A 21,841-nucleotide genomic window follows, 5' to 3' on the forward strand; every position below is an offset into this window, starting at 1 on the left:
CATCGTTACCCGATTTTTTAAATATTTTAGACATCCAGATGATGTCTCCTGCATATCCAAAATTGGATCTAATCTGGACATTGTGGATAAATCCTATGGATGTCCCTTGGTTACATGGGAAGATAGGGGAGGAATGGTATCTCGGAACACACTCCTTCCCCCTAGTGTATTTGCACAGGACCAGTGTGCGAATTAACAGGGGGATTCCGGCACAAACAATTCTATCCCCCTCAAAGAAAATGAAATTGAAAGTATATGATATACCATTTCTTAACTATGTACGAAACACAACTGACAATCATTTGTGCCCATTAATGGTTCAGTCATCAAAGATTTCCCTACCGAAAAGTATGCAGCCTTGAGGCAGTGACGATTCGTGGATTTTTTTGGGTGTAGGAAGTTATGGTAAACAGACCGAGAAGGTTTTCGAATATGCGTTCAATTACACAATCACACGTATCGCTTGTATGTGTACCTTGTACTAGCCATTGCATATATAATGTTAGCTGCCCTCCCTACCTGTCGTGTGTGGATTGAGGACAGCTTTGCCCATACCAACTCCTGATAAGAGAAAAGTGCTGTTTCAACTCATAATTACGCTAAATGTGATATAATTATGCTAGGGTCCATTATTATTATTATACAATTATTATTATAATTTTCTGATGGCTGTAGTAGTTTTAAGTTAAATTTATGCAGCTATTTTCGAGCGGAGAACTGCGTTGTTGATTGTCTATTATAGTTAAGCAACATTAGGAATTTCGAACATTCAATAAAAGGGGTTCAGTAAAGTGCTTGAAAAAAGTTGAAGAATATTCGACGACTGGCAACGGCGTTCGTTTGTTTTATTTCTGTCCCCCAACTTTCTACCGATTTACTTTTATAAAATGTGCCTCACTTGTTAAATCGGGGAGGATAATGAAAAGATGAAAACAAGAGGATGGACCAGGGCCTGTAAAAGCTTGTCCCTTGATCGGCATACTTCCTTTAGTTTAAAACAAGTCCGCTGGATAAGTACAATGAAAATCTGGAGATTTTTTTTTTATGTATATTTCCTCAAAATATCTTCATTAGAATTAAATTTCTCCGTTTCCCAGGGACACCCGTTTTTTTTAGATAATGCTGGATTTTTCCATTATACCAAACACAGAGTGCTAGGTGCCAATGAAGTTCAAATTTTGCTAGGTTTAGAACTATTATGCTAGGGCTGGCATCACTGAGGATATTACTGAAGCTTCCTCGTGGTCTCATAAAACTGGGCAACCCCCTCCCTCCCTTACACTGCCGCTCACCCATCTGGCTGTAGGATGACGAGAAACCTTCCTAAGCGACAGACAAAGACAGACTGAATCGTCTTTCGGCAGCAGATCTGGAGCGAGCAAGTGATAGCAGATTGACTCTTGACAGTTGAGTAGCGAATCTCCATTGCGCTCATCATTTTATAACGTGCACTGAGCTCTTAAAAAGTAGAGAACTGGAAATAAGTATAAATCAACTGTAGGAAGTTCCTCACTTCCTACATGGAGGAATCGCCCCTGTAATCTCCAGATAAGAAAATAGTGTTGTTTCAAATGTTAAATTACACTAAATGCGATAAAATTATGCTAAGATCTATTATTATCATTATATAATTATTATTAATTTATCATTATCATTTTCTGATGACTGTGGTAGTTTTAAATTTAATTTATGCAGCCATTTTGGAGCGGTGAACTGCGTTATTGATTATAGTTAAGCAACATTAGGAATTTCAACCATTCAATAAAATGGGTTCAGTATAGTGCTTGAAAAATGTTGAAGAAAATTCGACGACTGGTAGCGGCGTCAGTTTGTTTTATTTGTGACCCCCAACTTTCTACAGATTTCCTTTCATAGAATGTTTCTCACTTGTTAAAGGGGAGGATAAAGAAAAGATGAAAACAAGAGGATGAGCCTGAAAAAGCTTGTTCTTTGGTCTGCATACTTTCTTTTGTTTGAAACAAGTCCGCTGGAGAAGTACAAACAAGATTAGATTTTTTAAAAATTAATGTTTCCTCAAAATATCTTCATTAGAATTATATTTCTCTGTTTCCCAGGCACGTCCGTTTTTGAGATGCTGCTGCATTTTACCATTATGTCAAACAAAGAGTGCTATAGGTGCCAACGAAGTTCAAACTTTGCTAGGTTTAGAACTATTATTCTAGGGTTGGCATCACTGACTGAGGAAACCATTGGAGCTTCCTCGCGATCTCGTAAAACTGGGAAAGCCCACTCCCTCCCTTGTACTGCCCCTCACCCATCTGGCTGTAGTATGACGAGAAACTTCCTCAGCGGCAGGGAAAGACGGTCTTTGGACAGCAGATCTGGAGCGAGCGAGTGGCAGCAGATTGACTCTTGACAGTTGAGTAGCGAATCTACTGCTCATTAAACTCTGAAAAGTACAGACAGAACTGGAAGTATAAATCAAATGTAGGAAGTTCCTCACTTCGTACATGAAGGAATCGCCCCTGCCTTGAGGATTAAAGGAGGATACCATTCTGCAACTGGCAGAATTTTTGTTGTTATTATTTCGATAGCTCTCATTGTGAATCAGTTTGGGTTTTCGTAGAATGTAAATATAGAGTTTCTAAATTACGTGTAAATATTATCATACAATTTAGTGACCTAGGTGAGATACAAAGTTCGAAGGTACTTACAACCGCAAGGCAATAGCGTACTTTACTAAATGGTAACATATGCAAATTTGCATACCCCTCCCAAAATGAAATCACAAATACCCCATTGAGTGGGCATCCCCCCCAAAACAAATGGCTCAATTCGCACAGTGTACGTACCTATACGCGCTCAAATCTTCTGCAGTGACTATCCCACCAGCCTTCTGTATGTCTGTTGTCAGATTTCGCGCCAACTCGCCGCTGTAGAGCTCCTCGTCGCCCGTCTGGCTGATTAGTTCCAGAGTGTCCGCCAGGGCGGCGTTCCTCATCAGCTCTCCTTCTTTCAGCAGGTTTCCCGTCTCTGGATTTGTGAAGAAGCTCCTTGAAAGAAAAGCATTTTGATATTTATCGGATGTAAGTAGGTTGTGAAGTCTTTACCTTATTTATTTATTTATATTATTATTATTATACAGAGAGGAAGCTGGATCGGGATGGGTCCTCGAACGATATCTAAATGCATACCCTAACAACAATAATAATAAATATGGGCGAATCCAGAAATAAAATTTAGAGAGGGTCCAGCAATTCTGTTCCATTTCTTCTATCCCTTTGCCAGTTCTACACACACACATATTGCGTTTACAAGCTACTACGGTGTGAAACTCGTACAACATTATGCAGAATATTTAAATACACTTAACCTTTCCAAAAATTTAATTGTCACAGTCCGGACACACTGCAAATAAATTATTACAATAAGGTTTTGAATTAAGATGAATAACTTTACTATTAAGATGATGTCTATTATTGGTATTATTCTTATGAAGTAAAAATATCGTGTAAATCAGTGGCGTAGCATGGACATTTCGGGTGGGAACGCCAAGTCCGAAGGAAGAGTCGGCACTTTCTTGCTTAATAATTTACTTATGGTATTAGTCGCCACGGGTATTATTTGCCTGAAGTAAGCTGGGTTTTCAATAAAACATCATCTTTGCATGTTTTAGCTAGAAAATTAGATGCCTCACTATGCCACAGATGTTTTGAACTCTGGTGTTCTATACCTTTTTTTTATATCTTTCTGCATGACGCAAGTCATTAAAAACCTACCTGAATCACAAGCGCCTCTGCACAACAGTAGACGTCATTGTTGTGGGCGATCAAACTACTGATTGATTTGGTTTATTTTACTTCGCTTTTATACCACTTTTGGTTAATTGCGAATATGAATATGAGTGATGATATTGATGAAGGGACACTGACAAAGAACACCCGTGCTCACGCCGGGATTCGAACCAGGGACCTCTGTCGTCTTGGCGCACTGTGAAAAGCAGAGTGGATGATCCAAATATCGTACACTCTACTGACGTAACAGTGCCGATTAGTAATTCAGACCACTGTTTATTACATCTTGAGAATGCTGATAAACATTCTCCAGAGACCATTCGATGTTAAGAGTTTTCAAATGAATACTAAACATTTCCATTCACACAATATTAAGTAGTTAGATAATAACGAAAAAATACAATAAAAAAATAATAGTTTTGCGGGTTAATTGGTAGAGCAGCCACAGGCTGAATTTCTATCACGAGGACTTATTTGACAAAAACTGTGTTTATCTTTTAGTTTCTAATACACATCGCTGTTCGTGCGATAAATTATACAATGCAGTGGGCATTAAGAAGCAGTATATTTGAGATTGGTAAAGTTACGTCAGTCAATATTGCGTATTGTAGCATCACACAGCACGAGTTGCATGAGCGTGAAGAGCGAAGAACCGGGTAGGAATTCTGCCGCTGTCGTCTGCTTCAGAAGGCAGGAAGGGTCACATGAACCAATCACGGTAGACCTCTCGTACGCCGGCGTAAGAGAGCCTATTTACGCGCGTGCTGTAGAAATGGAAGCTTTCCCTCCATAAAGGCAGCAAGGAATATAGGAGTCCTGTACGCCGAACCTGCTCGGCGTCCGGCCGGGAAAGGCATTGAAAAGAGATGCTAGAACGAGTGTTGAGAGTGGAGCGTTGCAAGCGGATCGCGAAAAATAGCCATTATAATGCCATGAAGGTCAAACATATATGAAATTAGTCACGTTTTACTTTATAATCGCAGCATTTAAGCATTTTTGAAATTTTAAATCTGGGAACGCCGGGCGTACGGGCGTACTATAACGCTACGCCACTGGTGTAAATTACATCTATAACAGCACACCTTGATTATAACAGATGGCGCTAAAAGAATGAGTGATAAGTTCTCGACAATAGTCACCACCGGCACTTACCTCATGGGCTGATTCTTCACGACGGCCTCCTGGTACTCCCTGAGCTTCTGGGCCAGGTTTCTGGACACGGGGATCCCCGCCCTGCACATATCTATCGCTGGGCTCACCAGCTCTTCCCATGGGATGACGCCATACCTCTTGTGGGCCTCCCACAGGCCCCGGACTTCGGACGGTACGGCGATGGAGAGTCCTCCTGCGGAAGCACAGACGCATTACACCTTCATTCAAACATCAGCAACGAGGTATTATAACTGTGCAATTACATACAAGGTCTGTCAATAAAGTAATGAGACTGGCAACCTTGCAGCCCCAGCTGACAATGCTGCGGGCTCGTCGGTCACGCGAAAACTAGATTAACATGTCATTGATCGCTAGTACAAGTTGTAAGTCGCTAGCGCCAATAATAGGTGATTGTTGGTTCGGTTTATTGTGAATTGTTGTTCGTAGTGCGTTACGGAAACGGAAGAGTGAAATTTATTTTTGTGTGCAGCTCTGGGAAAATGCCACGCAAACGTTTGAAAAAAGAAATGAGGACCTTCTTCCCTGATATTGTATAACTAAAAATGCTAAGGCAGGGTATTTGGGGTACAATGGGGGGACAACGGGACTAGCTAAATATTGTAGCCCGTCTACCTCATTGGCACTTTCAATGGGACATATACAAATATATGTTATGGTATTCCCGACATTTTTTTCTTCACTGAGGGGCTCCAATATTTTATTTGCACCCGGGGGCGCACCGAAAACTGTGCTACGCCACTGCTAAACATATTTATAACTCATAATGACGAGAATTCTTCTATACTATATGTTAGTCAGTGGCGTGCCCAAAGAGTGGGAGGTTGGTGGGTCGTCCTTGGCCCAGTATTCCTAAAAAAAAAAGAACGTCAAAGGTGGCAAAGTGAGGGCTGACTATTAAAAAGATATACATAACCCGCCCCCATTGATTGCAGTCCCTGCTTATCGAGCATGCCTTTGCTCAACTCAAGCCGGCCCCCGTGGCGAAGTGGTTAGCACATCGCGCTACGATGCCAGGGGTCACAGTTTCGAATCCCGGCCTGGGCATGGATGTTTGCGAGTGTCCATTCATCAATTTCATCATATCATCACTCATCCACATCTTCGGAAAATAGCCAAAAAGTGGCAGAAAAAGCGAAGTAAGATATAGCAAATCAATCAATCAAATGCTTAAACTCAAACTGCAAGTTCCGGAATTCGAACTATGGACTGCAAATCGGCTGTCACTCGAAGTCGAAAATCGAATAGAACTATCAAAAAACGTCCTCTTTCATCTATCTCCTTATTTTGTAGAGAATTAAGTGCGCAATAAAAGGTTGCTAAGGGATTTATCACATGCCATAATTACCATTGCACATGTCACTCTGGTTTCCCGTAAATGTTGATAAACAAGGTATGTGTATGCCCGCATAACACACACTTCACGACAAATACTGATAAAGATAATTGGTTTCTGCTGTCACAAGCTACATCCGCTCTGTGGGCGGAAAGCCTGTGATAAGACAACATATTCTCAACTGAAAGAAGATTTTCAAAGTTTTCATGCTCCAAAGGAATAAGGGACAGGAATATATGGGGGGAAAATGGGTTTTCCGTTTGATTCAGGGTTAGGGATTTCTGTGACACCTCTCTCCACCTTAGCTTGAAGCAACTTCTGATGTTTCAGTTAATCTGATGAATCCGTAAGGCTCTCTAACTAGAAGGTACGTACAACATGCATATTTTATTTACGTTCTAAAGATTAGAACTGTTCAATTTTCACACTGCACTATTCTAAAACTGCAATTTCAAGACCACTTAATCATGGAAGAACACTCGAATTTACTTGTATATACTTTATAAGCAATGTAATCTCATATTTCTGTCAAAGAATGCTATACAGGGTTATTGAAAAATAACTCCCTGGTTTCGTGATTTTTATTGTGGGTACCTTATACAGGGTGGCTCAATAAGTCACTTAACACCCCCAGTACAAGGCCACTGCAGCGCGCAACATGGAAATGGTGATGACCAATCGTTATCAGGCCAAGGGGGAACCACATTGACCCCACCCACACGGTCGGCGGCCATCTTGATGTCCGCCATCTTGAATTCAACTTCAGAATTTTAAATGGGAAGGGGGTCGTGCGACATATCAAAATGGGCTAGAATTTCACGAGAAATGCAATGGTGAAGGTTTTTTCGACGTATCTTTAACCAGTAAAAAGTTATGACTGAATTCTTGTACCAATTTGCTCCTTTTCGAGGTGTTAGAAAAATGCCTTAAAATTTGTTTAGCGCTTCGGTAATGCATCGAGATCAAAGTGATGTCCATGAAGAGACGTTCGCATGCCATTGCACATTATTTTAATCGGATACATCCATGAAGAGCTGTGCATTATGAATGGTTGTCGCGAACAATTTACAGTGTGACGCTTCCATTGAATTAAAAGTCCTTCACAGTGACAAGGCTAATCTTTATGTTCATAAGGAAGTTTATAAACAGAATATGTGACCCTTGTCATCTGATAACTAACTTTGGACAAAAACTGGTTCATAACGTTCCCATAAGTGTTCTGGTGTTCTTCCCTATTGAAAAAACTCTGTAAAAAGTACCTTCTTCCATAAGCAAGGATGAAAAAGACTGTTTATTTAACAAATCCAAGTAGCCCTAAGCATTTAAGGTTCCGTTGATGGAAAATTGACTAACCAATCGTGTTCCACACAGCACGCCACACCATTAACTTACCAACACTAACCATTCAGCTTTGATCTGTCGAAAATGGGTTATCAGATAAAAAGCATCGAATATTCTGTTTATGAACTTTCTTCTGAACATAAACATTAGCCTTGTCACTGTGAAGGACTTAATTCAATGGAAGCGTCACACTGTAAATTGTTCGCGACAACCATTCATAATGCACAGCTTTTCATGGATGTATCCGATTAAAATAATGTGCAATGGCATGCGAACGTCTCTCCATAAACGTCACTTTGATCTCGATGCATTACCGAAGCGCTAAACAAATTTTAAGGCATTTTTCTAACACCTCGAAAAGGAGCAAATTGGTACAAGAATTCAGTCATAACTTTTTACTGGTTAAAGATACGTTGAAAAAACCTTCACCATTGCATTTCTCGTGAAATTCTAGCTCATTTTGATATGTCGCACGACCCCCTTCCCATTTAAAATTCTGAAGTTGAATTCAAGATGGCGGACATCAAGATGGCCGCCGACCGTGTGGGTGGCGTCAATGTGGTTCCCCCTTGGCCAGATAACGATTCGTCATCGCCAATTTCAAATTCCATGCCGCAGTGGCCTTGTACTGGGGGTGTTAAGTGACTTATTGAGTCACCCTGTAGAACATATCGTCATTTTATGGTTGTACTTCAGGGCATGATGTCAGAAGTTTTTCTTCGAATAGTTCCGCACGCAATGGTTCCACACTTCGCCGCTAGGAGTGTGCAAGGCAACATTGCTGCATCTGGAGAAAAGAAGCCAATCCATGTCCTGCAATTCAACGAAACAGAGTCTGTTACGACCGCACGACGACAGAGGAGGACGGAATTTCAGAAAGTAACCAACGGAGAAAAGTGTTCGGGTTGTCTGTGCAAAGGGAAATCTAGTGGCCATCATCAGTATTACCAAGCCTACGGAAATGAACAAACCGGGCAAGTTTAGACCGTCAACTGCCATAAAAAACTGTCAGGATAATTGTTCAAAAACTTATGCGAATGAAGCACTGCAATCGCCTCCATGGAATTGGGCATACTGCGACCGTGTTTGGGGAGAATGAGAATATCGCACTGACGTCTGTCGTGGAAGTAAAAAAAACAACCAAACAAACCTTCTTTCAGTATTTTTCTACATATTTTCTTTGTACGTTAGTATTAGTATGCAATAAATAGAACATTTTTTAAAACCAGGAAGCTCTTTTTGAATAATCCTGTATTTTGTTCTAGTATGTAAGTTGTTCATTAACCCTAAAAATTATCCAAAGTATGGCCGAGTCATCAATGAAATATATTTAAGACAGTTACTTATTCCGAGAACTTAGCTACATTTAGTTCTATGGTGTTAACTCTGAGTTCACATGAGAGTTCGCTAACTACATTGACAGTCGGTCCATTGTTGAAAGCCTGTACAAGCACAGAGACAATAAATACAAGCTCAAGCAGTTTTAGGTATAGTATTCTGACGTCAGATGAGGAATGCCTACAAGGTTAGGTTAGGTTCCATTAGCATTAATACAATGAAAAATTATTATTTAGGCTAAGAGAACTAAGCATAGCTAGCCTAACCTAACAACGTAGGCATTTAGCCTAAAATTAAAAAGCTTCCTCCCCTGACGTCAGAACACAAGGTTGCTCAAGTGTTCTGCGATAAGTGATACCCATGAATGAACGGGGGACCGTGACAAAAGAGAAACGTCAAAAAAAGGGAAGCAGAGAAATGCAAACGTGAGCAAGAAAGGGAAACGAAAAAGGACAAAAGTAAGAAAGAAATAAACGAAACAGAGGAAGACAAGAAGTGAGAAAGAAAGGGAAATAAAGAATGTCACAGTGGGAAAGAAAGGAAACAAAGACAAAACTGAGGAAGAAAGGTAAACAGAAATAAAAAAGTGATAAACAAAAGAAACAGAGAAACACAAACTGAAGAAGAAGAAAAACGGACAAAAGTTGGAAAGAAAAATCACGGGAGAGGAAGGAAGAGGGAGAATGAGAAGGAAAGATTAAAAAGAAAGAGGAAAAGACGAGAGAAAGAAAAAAGACAAATGGAAAAAGAAACAGAAGTTAGGAAAGGCTGAAAAAGGGAGAGAGTGGTAGGGGGAAAAGAAAAATAAAGATAGAAAGGAGAGAAACGGCGAAAGACGAGGAAAAGAAGACAATTTCCATAGCATAGCATTGAGATAGTATAGAAAAAACTGTGCTTAAACAGAGCTAGAAATTGAAGCAGGAAAATCTGCAGCGCCATCATATGAGGAGAGAGAAGGAAAGAGAACTCGCTTGCCTCGAGAGAAGCACGTATCTGCTGATGAAAAAGAAAATGCACGTGTGATGTTCTCCAGCGATTTCTGGAAATAATATGGTGTGGAAAACTTGCAGCATCGACGATGCAGGGAGGGATGGGGGGGTCTGGAACCGTGATCAGGTTCTTTTTGCGTAGTTTCGCACGCACACGGGAAGAACATCTGCCATGATCTCGTGTACTTGAAGTGTTAATGCCCGTCTGGTTCAATGGTATATTTTTTTGCCCTAGGAGCGCAAGAGTGTTGGCAGCTGCTTCGTCTAATGATTATATTACTCTAAAAAAAAAAAAAAAATGAGGGAGGAGGTTGTTAATGTCAAAGGTTTCACATATATGATCCAGTACTGGCTCGAAGTAGTCAGTATTTACGACGATATTCCAAAAGGCAAAACAGAATCGTTATGTTTTAGCGATGTGCGCAGAAACTCGAAGTTCTGAGGAACTACGAATGCTAGCCATGCGCCGTAAACTCCGTAAGGTTTGAATGCAGAAGCAACAGAAACTTGTTATAAGGTGCGCAGAAACTCGAAATACGTCGTAAGTAAGCTCCCTTCGGTTTGTCTACGAAGGTAAATGAGACTCGTCTGCGCAGAAACTCGGAAGCAGCTGCAAACTCGAACTCTTGCATACATGAGAAATTTTAACTCTCAGCTTGTAGCAGCAGCGTACCATGGGGCCAAACTTTGGGGCGGAGAGGAGAGAACATGAACCTCAATTTCCAGAAGAAGATAATACTCCTAACATGTAATAAAGTTGGGAATTGGGGGGAGGCAAGTTCTCCCTCTTGTCTTCGCCAAGGTAGGCCTGTGGTTTGTAGATTGTGGAAAATGAGCAACCAATGAGAAGAAGCGTGCTGAATTCCAACTGGTTTCGCGCTACGACACAGCAGTGAAAATATGACACATGGGGTAATAGAGTCCAGGAATCTTATCTTCGGTGTTATCTTACCTCGCAAAGACAAAGATGCGTCGCCTCCGAACATGTCTCGACTCGACTTCGCCGGCGCAGCCTCTCTGGCGTTGAGCACGACGCACGATTCGTTCTCCCTCTGGTAGATCACCATGAAGAGCCCGCCGCCCACACCGCTTCTTTGAGGCTCCGCGACGCCGATGCAGAAGACGGTGGCTATCGCTGCGTCCACGGCGGATCCGTTCTTCTGAAGAATATCCCTGAAGCAGAAAAGAAGACAGGCTGGTCACGGTGTGGTACTCCTCAACAGGGGTGTTTGGACAGTTTCTAATTCAACTTTTTCATAGATGTTTTCAGAGATTACCCCAGGAAAAGATGGAAAACAGATATTTGTGATAATGTTAACATTTCAATCTAACGTTTCGAGTATTGCTTTCCGATAATGTTCACTTGATTTAATCAATCGTTAGACAAAAGACAAGAGATGACATTGAAAACACAAGATTTAAACATATTATTACCAGAAATCATTTCATGCAATTCTTAAGCTAGTTATAAAGAAATTAAGAACACTTGCGCAATATTTTCTAACTGTATTTGTATGGTTCTTGTCGTATGTATAACTCGGAGTTCCTATGGGGGGGGGGGGGGTGCTCAATTCATCGATCAAATATCTACGAGAATGCATTGCATGGGTGCGTGCGCGCTTGTCCTTCGGAATGCAGAAATAATATGACTCAGAAAATGTTTTAAACTATTTCTTTGCAAACTGTAATGCATACTATTAATTAAACATAGCGACAATACTTCCATTTCACAGTATCTCACGATGTTTACTCTTTACAATCCTGCTTTGCTCGTTCGGCGTCCTCTTTAGCTCAGCACATCCTCCCTGCCCCCTCCTCTTCAAGTTTCAGTTAGAAGATATGCGTATATATAATTTTAATAGTTCTATGTTCCGAGTGAGTTCCAAATTCTGCTGATTCACAAACTGATATAAAGTGATGAAACTGTATATTTAGAGCATGAATATAGTGGGAAGTTGGGATGCAAGTTTGATAGATACCTGGTATTGCTTTTGAACGAAATCGGTCAAGAATTTCATATTGAAGCCTTATACCCTTACAAAACTTTGGAAAATATACTTGGCGTTGTTTTACAACACTCTTTCTAATATATAATTTCTTTTACAAAAGTAAGAACTCTTAGAACCACAAAAATGGTCACATACATGAACTATAGACGTGAATGAATCACTTAGGTTCTTCATGAAATACTTGCCATTTTATGTCGAACACACTGTCAGTAAATTTTATATTGGTACTTTATGAATCCGTTGGGAGAAATTATACCTACATATAGTGTCACTGCTTCTATACTCACCAGCCCGACCCTGTGGCCGAGTGGCGTCGACCTCCGTGGCGAAGTGGTTAGCAGAGCGCGCTACAACGCCAGGGGTTCTGGGTTCGAGTCCCGGGTAAGGCATGGGTATTTGTGTTCGTCCAGTTGATAAGAAACAAAGAAAAATGTAAGAATTGAAAAGTGTAAAAGTGAGAAAAAGAGTGAATGGTGGGGGATACCTCCGTGTAGGGGGTATTTCCTTTTTTTTTAAAAAAAAAAAAGTGGTTAGCACATCGCGCTGCGACGCCAAGGGTCACGGGTTCGAATCCCGGTCGGGCTTGGTTGTTTGTGAATGTCCATTCATCAATTTCATCATTTCATCACTCATCCCCATCTTCGCAAATTAGCCAAGAGACACATTGATCTACACTTTGCTTTATATTTTCTAAGGGCATGAAAATAAGTGTAAAATGATTGATTATGATAAAGTTTGATTTTAGGAAATTAGTCTTCAGCTTCTCTGTGTAGGGGGAGAGGGGTACACAGTTCCAAAGAGATAATGGATTGGAAGATAATATGCTTCAGAAGAGTAGCGCTGAACTTCACCTTCGAACTTTTGAAATATAATTTTTAGAAACTATGCAGTTCCACTATAAAATATTAGTTTCATTTTTTCGAAGGTAAATTTTGAAAATGAAATTTTTGTATGATAAGTTTCAGGAAATAAATTATAATCGGAATTAGTAAATGAGAAAGTTTGTTCTGAGCTCATTTTAAACTGGAAAAATAGGAAATCAGGGTAAAATTTGTTATCAATTCGTGTAAGTATTCAACGTTCAAAACTAAACAATTAAATATACCACTGGCATTTTAGGAATGTGGTCCTTTGGCGTTCTTCTCACTATTACAGTGAAATGTTGAAGAAATAATAAGTGACTGTTCTTGCATTTTAATGCAATTCCCTGATGCCAGAAAGTTTTTAGGCTTTGCCGATTTTCTGCACCTACCAATAATGGACATTCAAATGCGACTGACACATCACAGACACCAAGAACCGTAGAGAGACCATGAAATTTTGTTTTCTTAACTTCCATAAAACAATAAGAAATAACTAACCATTTAATAACAAAAGTTCACTTTTCAAGTCACTCTTGGTGAAAAGTTTCTTCATTTTTATCTCTTTGATGCCATTGTAACAAAAGAAGTAATTGTGGATTCTTACTACTTTCGAAAATTAAAGCTTTTCATATTCCGTCACTATAAGCAGAATTCATATTTTACTCATTTTGCGCATGAATAAGGCACTGAAAATGCCATGTAATATTAACAAATAAATCATTTTGCAAATATTTTTATGATCCTACACAGCCAACGTGGAATAATGAAAGGCAAAAGAATGAACAGACGAACTGAAATACTCCCATGGTCTTATGTCACATTTAGTATTCAGCAGCTCATTTCTTCAGTTTTCCTGAGATAGTTGATTTCTTAACTTTGTCAGAGGATACGTCTATTTTTCAGCGAAAAATGCAGGCTCGACCAGGACACGAACACGGCTCTCTTGCATACCGTGCAATTGCTCTACCCCTGAGCTACCGAGCCGGCCTGTCTTCGCCTGATTTCTCGCTGGCGCTGTTTTACCAGTGTGGAATCGTCTCTGTAGACGTCGACGTTGCCTGGTTCCTCCCAGCGTAGAGATGTCAATTCATTTATTTAGGCGCACACGTTTTTCGCTGAAAAATATACGTAGTACATCTCCTGTGTGTACCTAATTTAATGATTTGTCAGGGGATGTTCGAAAAAGTTTGTGTTGAAAATAAATATGTTGCAATACAAGTTTCGGATTCTCGGTTTCGCCTCGAATTTACATTACTATGCGAGTTATTCAGACATACAAAGCGGATATCTACCTGATTATTAACAGATAAGTCGGATATTTTGTTTATCGTAACTGCAAAGTTAATCAGTCAGTTACAGTTGTAAACCTGTGATGCCTGCTTTCAAATATTCAGGATAAAACTCAGTTTTTCGAGAGTTCACAGCATCGAAATGAGGCATCAAGCAGAAAAATATTAAGAAAAAATGTTTGCTTTAATGACCTCTATACGTTGTGAGACAATGTATACATTGCTTAAACTATATATTTCATGACTGAGACGAGATAAAGATCCTCTTTGCCCTTTAAGCGGTCTTTAGATCGATTCCGGAAAGAGAGACATGCACAGTGGTTCCAATTTTAAACTTAGATCTTGTCCTGATTAGCCTAGCCTATATGAACATAAACTGGACCTAAAAAAAACTTTTGAGCCGAGACTGAGACGAGAAGGAGAACAAACATTTACAACAGGCTTTAAAAACATCTTTGAAATAATCATAAAATTTTAAATACGTAAATATATAGCCTAAAAAGAACTATTTATGGGAATTTGTGCATTATAAAACAAGAAACCCATGTTTGCTGTTCTAAAATGCTATTTCCGATGTTCCCCTATTGGACTACGCTTCTTGTAGAGCTATAAATGGTTTCTGTTAATGTTGAAGTATTGTCATCATATTGTTGATATAAAAATCCATATTTACACCACTTTTCTGCTTGGGGTATTCATCAAAATTTGGGAGGTTGTTGGGGGTGTTAGGGGAGTGTGGATAAATCACTGCTCCTCAATATCACCACAGTACAGCATGTTGGGCACATGTAAGACGTAAGTTTTATGATATAAGTGTGGCCAATGACAAAGCCAATATTGCACTAACAGTATTAGATAAGATTGGAGAGATTTATCAAGTAGAATCAAGCAATTTCATCTGAGAGAGGAAAGTTTGGTCAAAGGGACTAAAAGTCACATATCAAGTCTTATTTTAGAAATCATGTCTGGATAACGTTATTGGTGAAGCTAGAGTTGTTCCCAAACACACACACAATTTATATATGTGTATACACCCACACACACCATCACACACACACACAGTGACGAGGCGTGGTGTTACTGGAAGAGTAGCGCATCATTTGTGAATGGGATTATTGGAGATTTCCACACTATATAAGTCAGTGGCGTGCGGTGACATTTTCCGTTGGGTTAGCAGATCCCGAATAATTAAGAAAACCAAGAATTCATTGATTCTATATGGTACGTTATAATGAAAAAATTAGCACTCTACCTGATACTGTTTCCATAACGTCTAAGGGAAAGATGAATGTCCTGGCGAAGTTGTTCATTTTTTCGAATTTCAGTTGGTCTGTTGTCAAACGTATTTAATGCAACAGATGATCGAGGATGATTGAAACAATTTTCAAGATTTTCACACATTGCAATATTCACAAATCCACTTTGGCACCACGTAGTTCTTTCCATAGTAAATAGTAAACAGTGCCAACACTAACGTTTTTGAAGCAAACAAATAGAAATTCAACCGTCTGAAAAGCCATAACTTTTCACCTCGCAAAGCGCTTGAAAAAGTGTGACCGCGGCCAGCGAGTTTTACCAACTCTATTTGGCGGATGTATCCATGGACATGTTAGCTGTCTTAATAGACAGAACGCTCGGTAACTTTTATCTTCACATAGAATATATCATCCGTAGGTCAGCAATCATATTTTTGTGCTTCTCCTGTGTTTTGAAACTTTATAGTTTATTTATGAATATAAATTTTAACCAGCTTGGTGGATGTGCTACATCGCTGACAGTATACAGTACACTTGGATACTTAATCGTGCAGTTCGCAACACTGAGGACATCAGCCGGCTGACCGATGGCACTCTCTGCTCTCTTACAGCCCTTACGGGTTGGAAAACAAGTTTTGTCTCCACACAACGTCCCCTCCCATTGGATCCTTGAAAATCGCCGGGGTATTTTTCGGGTTTCTGATGGCACTTCCAGATTGGTGATACTACGCAGATGTTTTGTAAACAGGTCGCGAGAGGGTGTTGATGGCCCCATATAGGATAAGGATGAACCTTGGACGCTTGCAGCTTGATATTCTGTTGAGGTAACCCGGAAGAACTAATGAGAAACCAAAAGTTAAAGAATTAATTTGTAACAGTTATGCTGTGTGCCACCACTGCTGGCCTTGCTGAACCGGAGTGCACGCGCATGATATAAATTAAGATAATATTGCGCATTTTTTTAAAAAAAACAAAGCCTGATTTGACGCATTTATTGAGACCTAACCCCTCTGCAACAAGCGTGTCGCCTTCAATGCGAACAATATCCATTTGGATACGCGGGAGCCCTTGTAACGAGACATATAATTTCCTACACCTAATATGCTTGTATTTGACATGTCATTCTCCACTTCGCGCGCCCCATGATGTACTGCTTTATTGACCTACCTCCTAGCTAGCTAATGGCATGAAATTGTCCTAACTTCACGCGAAGCAAAAAGCTTTCGCAAATGACATGACTATGGAAAATAAATTATCCCCAGCGATTGGTTCGTCTGTACTATAATTTACTCTTGTATTAACGTGCAATCAATCGTACAAAATTTCCTGTGTAATGTTTTTCTTTTTGTCGCAATGCAGATACATTTATCAAACAATCTAGCTAATTGCATACGCGTGCTGATCAAAAATATCGTGTTGTTAAAGGTGAAGCTGCTTGAGGCAAGCTTGCAGTTGAGCGAAATCACTCCCCAGCGAAGTCAACAGAAGAACTAGAGAGTTACAACTTCCAGGTTTTATCGTCTAGACAGAACTTTTCGTTCAACTATCTCTGATAAGAACCCAAGACAAGGACTAGAGAGTTGCTAAGTTACAGGTTCTATCGCTTTACATCGACCTTAGCATTCGACTATCTCTGATGAGAAGCCAAGACAAGGACTAGGGAGTTGTTAAGTTCCAAGTTCAATCGCATACATTGAACTTAGCGTTCGACTATCTCTGATGAGAAGCCAAGACAAAGACTAGAGAGTTGCTAAGTTCCAGGTTCTATCGCATACATTAAACTTAGCGTTCGACTATCTCTGATAGGAAACCAAGACAAGGACTAGGGAGTTGCTAAGTTCCAGGTTCTATAGCAGACACATAACATGGCGTTAAACTATATCTGATGAGAAGCCAAGACAAGGACTAGAGAGTTGCGAAGTTCCCGGTTCTTTCGCATACATTGGACTTAGCGCTCGGCTATCTCTCATGAGAAGCCAAGACAAGGACTAGGGAGTTGTTAAGTTACAGATTCTATCGCATACATTGAACTTAACGTTCGACTATCTCTGATGAGAAGCCAAGACAAAGACTAGGGAGTTGCTAAGTTCCAGGTTCTATCGCATACATTAAACTTAGCGTTCGACTATCTTTGATGGGAAGCCAAGACAAGGACTAGAGAGTTGCTAAGTTACAGGTTCTATCGCTTTACATCGACCTTAGCATTCGACTATCTCTGATGAGAAGCCAAGACAAGGACTAGGGAGTTGTTAAGTTTCAAGTTCAATCGCATATATTGAACTTAGCGTTCGACTATCTCTGATGAGAAGCCAAGACAAAGACTAGGGAGTTGCTAAGTTCCAGGTTCTATCGCATACCTTAAACTTAGCGTTCGACTATCTCTCGAGAGGAGCCAAAACAAGGACTAGGGAGTTGCTAGGTTCAAGGTTATATCGAAGACATTGAACTTATCGTTCGACTATCTCTCACGAGGAGCCAAAACAAGGACTATGGAGTTGCTAGGTTCAAGGTTATATCGAAGACATTGAACATAGCGTTCGACTATCTCTCATGATTAGCCAAAACAAGGACTAGGGAGTTGCTAAGTTGCAGGTTCTTTCGCAGACACTGAACTTAGCGTTCGACTATCTCTGATGAGAAGCCAAGATAAGGATTAGAGAGTTGCTAAGTTCCAGGTTCTATGGCATACACTGAACTTAGCGTTCGACTATCTCTGATGAGAAGCCAGAACAAGGACTAGAGAGTTGCCAAGTTCCACGTTCTATCGCATTCACTGAACTTAGCGTTCCACTATCTCTGATGAGAAGCCAAGATATGGATTAGAGAGTTGCTAAGTTCCAGGTTCTATCGCATACACTGAACTTAGCGTTCGACTATCTCTGATGTGAAGCCAGAACAAGGACTAGAGAGTTGCTAAGTTCCAGGTTCTATCGCATACATTGAACTTAACGTTCGACTATATCTGATGAGAAACCAAGACAAGGACAAGAGAGTTGCTATGTTCCAGGTTCTTTCGCATACACTGAACTTAGCGTTCCACTATCTCTGATGAAAAACCAAAACAAGGACTAGAGAGTTGCTAGGTTCCAGGTTATATCGCATACAATTAACTAAGCGTTCGACTATCTCTGATGAGAAACCAAGACAAGGACTAGAGGTTTGTTATGTTCCAGGTTCTTTCGCATACACTGAACTTAGCATTCCACTATCTCTGATGAGAAACCAAAACAAGGACTAGAGAGTTGCTAGGTTCCAGGTTGTATCGCATACACTGAACTTAGCGTTCCACTATCTCTGATCAGAAACCAAAACAAGGACTAGAGAGTTGCTAAGTTCCAGGTTCTATCGCATACACTGAACTTAGCGTTCCACTATCTCTGATCAGAAACCAAAACAAGGACTAGAGAGTTGCTAAGTTCCAGGTTCTATCGCATACACTGAACTTAGCGTTCCACTATCTCTGATCAGAAACCAAAACAAGGACTAGAGAGTTGCTAGGTTCCAGGTTCTATCGCATACACTGAACTTAGCATTCCACTATCTCTGATGAGAAACCAAGGCAAGGACTAGAGAGTTGCTATGTTCCAGGTTCTTTCGCATACACTGAACTTAGCGTTCCACTATCTCTGATGAAAAACCAAAACAAGGACTAGAGAGTTGCTAGGTTCCAGGTTCTATCGCATACAATGAACTAAGCGTTCGACTATCTCTGATGAGAAGCCAGAACAAGGACTAGAGAGTTGCTAAGTTCCCGGTTCTATCGCATACATTGAACTTAACGTTCCACTATCTCTGATGAGAAACCAAAAGAAGGAGAGAAACCAAAACAAGGACTAGAGAGTTGCTAGGTTCCAGGTCCTATCGCATACAATGAACTAAGCGTTCCACTATCTCTGATGATAAGCCAAAACAAGGACTAGAGAGTTGCTAAGTTCCAGGTTCTTTCGCATACACTGAACTTAGCGTTTCACTATCTCTGATGAGAAACCAAAACAAGGACTAGAGAGTTGCTAAATTCCAGGTTCTATCGCATACACTGAACTTAGCGTTCGACAATCCCTGATGAGAAGCCAAAACAAGGACTAGAGAGTTGCTAAGTTCCAGTTTCTATCGCATACACTGAACTTAGAGTTCGACTATCTCTGATGAGAAACCAAAACAAGGACTAGAGAGTTGCTAAGTTCCAGGTTCTATCGCATACACTGAACTTAGCGTTCGACTATATCTGATGAGAAGCCAAAACAAGGACTAGAGAGTTGCTATTTTCCAGGTTCTATCGCATACACTGAACTTAGCGTTCGACTATCTCTGATGAGAAACCAAAACAAGGACTAGAGAGTTGCTAAATTCCAGGTTCTATCGCATACACTGAACTTAGCGTTCGACAATCCCTGATGAGAAGCCAAAACAAGGACTAGAGAGTTGCTAAGTTCCAGTTTCTATCGCATACACTGAACTTAGAGTTCGACTATCTCTGATGAGAAACCAAAACAAGGACTAGAGAGTTGCTAAGTTCCAGGTTCTATCGCATACACTGAACTTAGCGTTCGACTATATCTGATGAGAAGCCAAAACAAGGACTAGAGAGTTGCTATTTTCCAGGTTCTATCGCATACACTGAACTTAGCGTTCGACTATCTCTGATGAGAAGCCAAAACAAGGACTAGAGACTTGCTAAGTTCCAGTTTCTATCGCATACATTGAACTTAACGTTCCACTATCTCTGATGAGAAACCAAAACAAGGACTAGAGAGTTGCTAAGTTCCAGGTCCTATCGCATACAATGAACTAAGCGTTCCACTATCTCTAATGATAAGCCAAAAAAAGGACTAGAGAGTTGCTAAGTTCCAGGTTCTTTCGCATACACTGAACTTAGCGTTCCACTATCTCTGATGAGAAACCAAAACAAGGACTAGAAAGTTGCTATTTTCCCGGTTCTATCGCATACAATGAACTTAGCGTTCGACAATCCCTGATGAGAAGCCAAAACAAGGACTAGAGAGTTGCTAAGTTCCAGTTTCTATCGCATACACTGAACTTAGAGTTCGACTATCTCTGATGAGAAACCAAAACAAGGACTAGAGAGTTGCTAAGTTCCAGGTTCTATCGCATACATTAAACTTAGCGTTCGACTATCTTTGATGGGAAGCCAAGACAAGGACTAGAGAGTTGCTAAGTTACAGGTTCTATCGCTTTACATCGACCTTAGCATTCGACTATCTCTGATGAGAAGCCAAGACAAGGACTAGAGAGTTGCTATTTTCCCGGTTCTATCGCATACAATGAACTACGCGTTCGACTATCTCTGATGAGAAGCCAAAACAAGGACTAGAGAGTTGCTAAGTTCCAGGTTCTATCGCATACACTGAACTTAGCGTTCGACTATCTGTGGTGAGAAGCCAAGATAAGGACTAGAGAGTTGTTAAGTTCCATGTTCTTTTCAGTGTAGTATTTAAGACATTTCCAGAGGGAGAGATTCTACTGACTGTCTACAGACAGGATGATATAATGCTTATATATGTATGTGTGTATGTATGTATGTATGTAGATATGTGTGTGTATGTAGATATGTGTGTGTGTGTGCGTGTGCGTGCGTGTGTGTGTGTGTGTGCGTGTGTGCGCCTTTGTGGTCGCTAGGTGAGAGGGGTTGCAGGAGGTATCTCGATAATTTTAAATTGTAAATGAGGCCGCTCCAAACTTGGATTTATGCCACTCAAAAAGAAGAGAGAATTTTAAGCGAAACATATTTTAATAATTGATGAAAAATTGCCGATTTAAATTTTTATCTTGACAGAAAGAAAAGGGGAAGTCCACGTCATGATGAGAACAGCTATACGGGACTGGGCCTACAGTTTTAAAACTGAGATTTTGACATCCACGTCCAGAAATCTAGTCTGGGACCCAACTTTTGGGGAACTGAATCGAATTTGGGCATAACTTTGGGGGAGGGCAGAATCGATACGTTTTCTACCTCATAAAAATAGCACCCAAGACTACTTTGCTAAATTACGGTTACATTTGCTAAATCATAAAAATTACTCATTAATTTTCTTCTCTGGTCACACAAGTTCCATTAGCTTCTTAATTCTGACAATTTGTTAGGCGGGCAAGTACTCCCGCCAAGTTACGCCTGAATAGTCCGGGACTCCTTAAATACAAGACAATAGCGATTACCACTAATATATATCTAACGCCCACCATTGTGTACGTAATTTCATGATCAATTGTTAACGAACTGATAAAGAGAATTAATTCAATATCGATTCTTCTGTATTTATAGTCATTATATTTAATAAAAATGTTTAGCTCACTGCAAAAGAGATTATACATGTGTAACTTCATCACTAAATACATCAAGCCGTGGCCCTGTAATTTTGCATCTGTTAAATTTTCACTGTCAACCAATAATCAAAAGGAACTCGCCACTTTACACATTTTCAGAAAATATCCTTTTATCAGCAGCCGCCCCCCGTGGCGGAATGGTTAGCACATCGC

At 40.2% G+C, this 21,841-nt stretch overlaps 1 protein-coding gene across 2 annotated transcripts in view; it reads right to left on the bottom strand.

Moving 5' to 3' along the window:
* LOC145988537 (scoloptoxin SSD14-like) overlaps positions 1–21,841 on the bottom strand; it is a 118,869-nt gene that overhangs the window by 54,032 nt on the left and 42,996 nt on the right. For both annotated transcript variants that reach the window (XM_083123446.1, XM_083123445.1), the window contains exons 3-5: positions 10,882–11,102; positions 4,908–5,100; positions 2,814–3,014 (exon numbers count right to left, since the gene is read on the bottom strand). In XM_083123446.1, the coding sequence (XP_082979572.1) occupies positions 2,814–3,014; positions 4,908–5,100; positions 10,882–11,102 (615 nt within the window). The remainder of the gene's footprint in view (positions 1–2,813; positions 3,015–4,907; positions 5,101–10,881; positions 11,103–21,841) is intronic.

Source organism: Lepisma saccharinum, chromosome 6 (genome assembly GCF_977018435.1).
Source record: "Lepisma saccharinum chromosome 6, izLepSacc3.1, whole genome shotgun sequence".
Lineage (NCBI taxonomy): Eukaryota > Metazoa > Arthropoda > Insecta > Zygentoma > Lepismatidae > Lepisma > Lepisma saccharinum.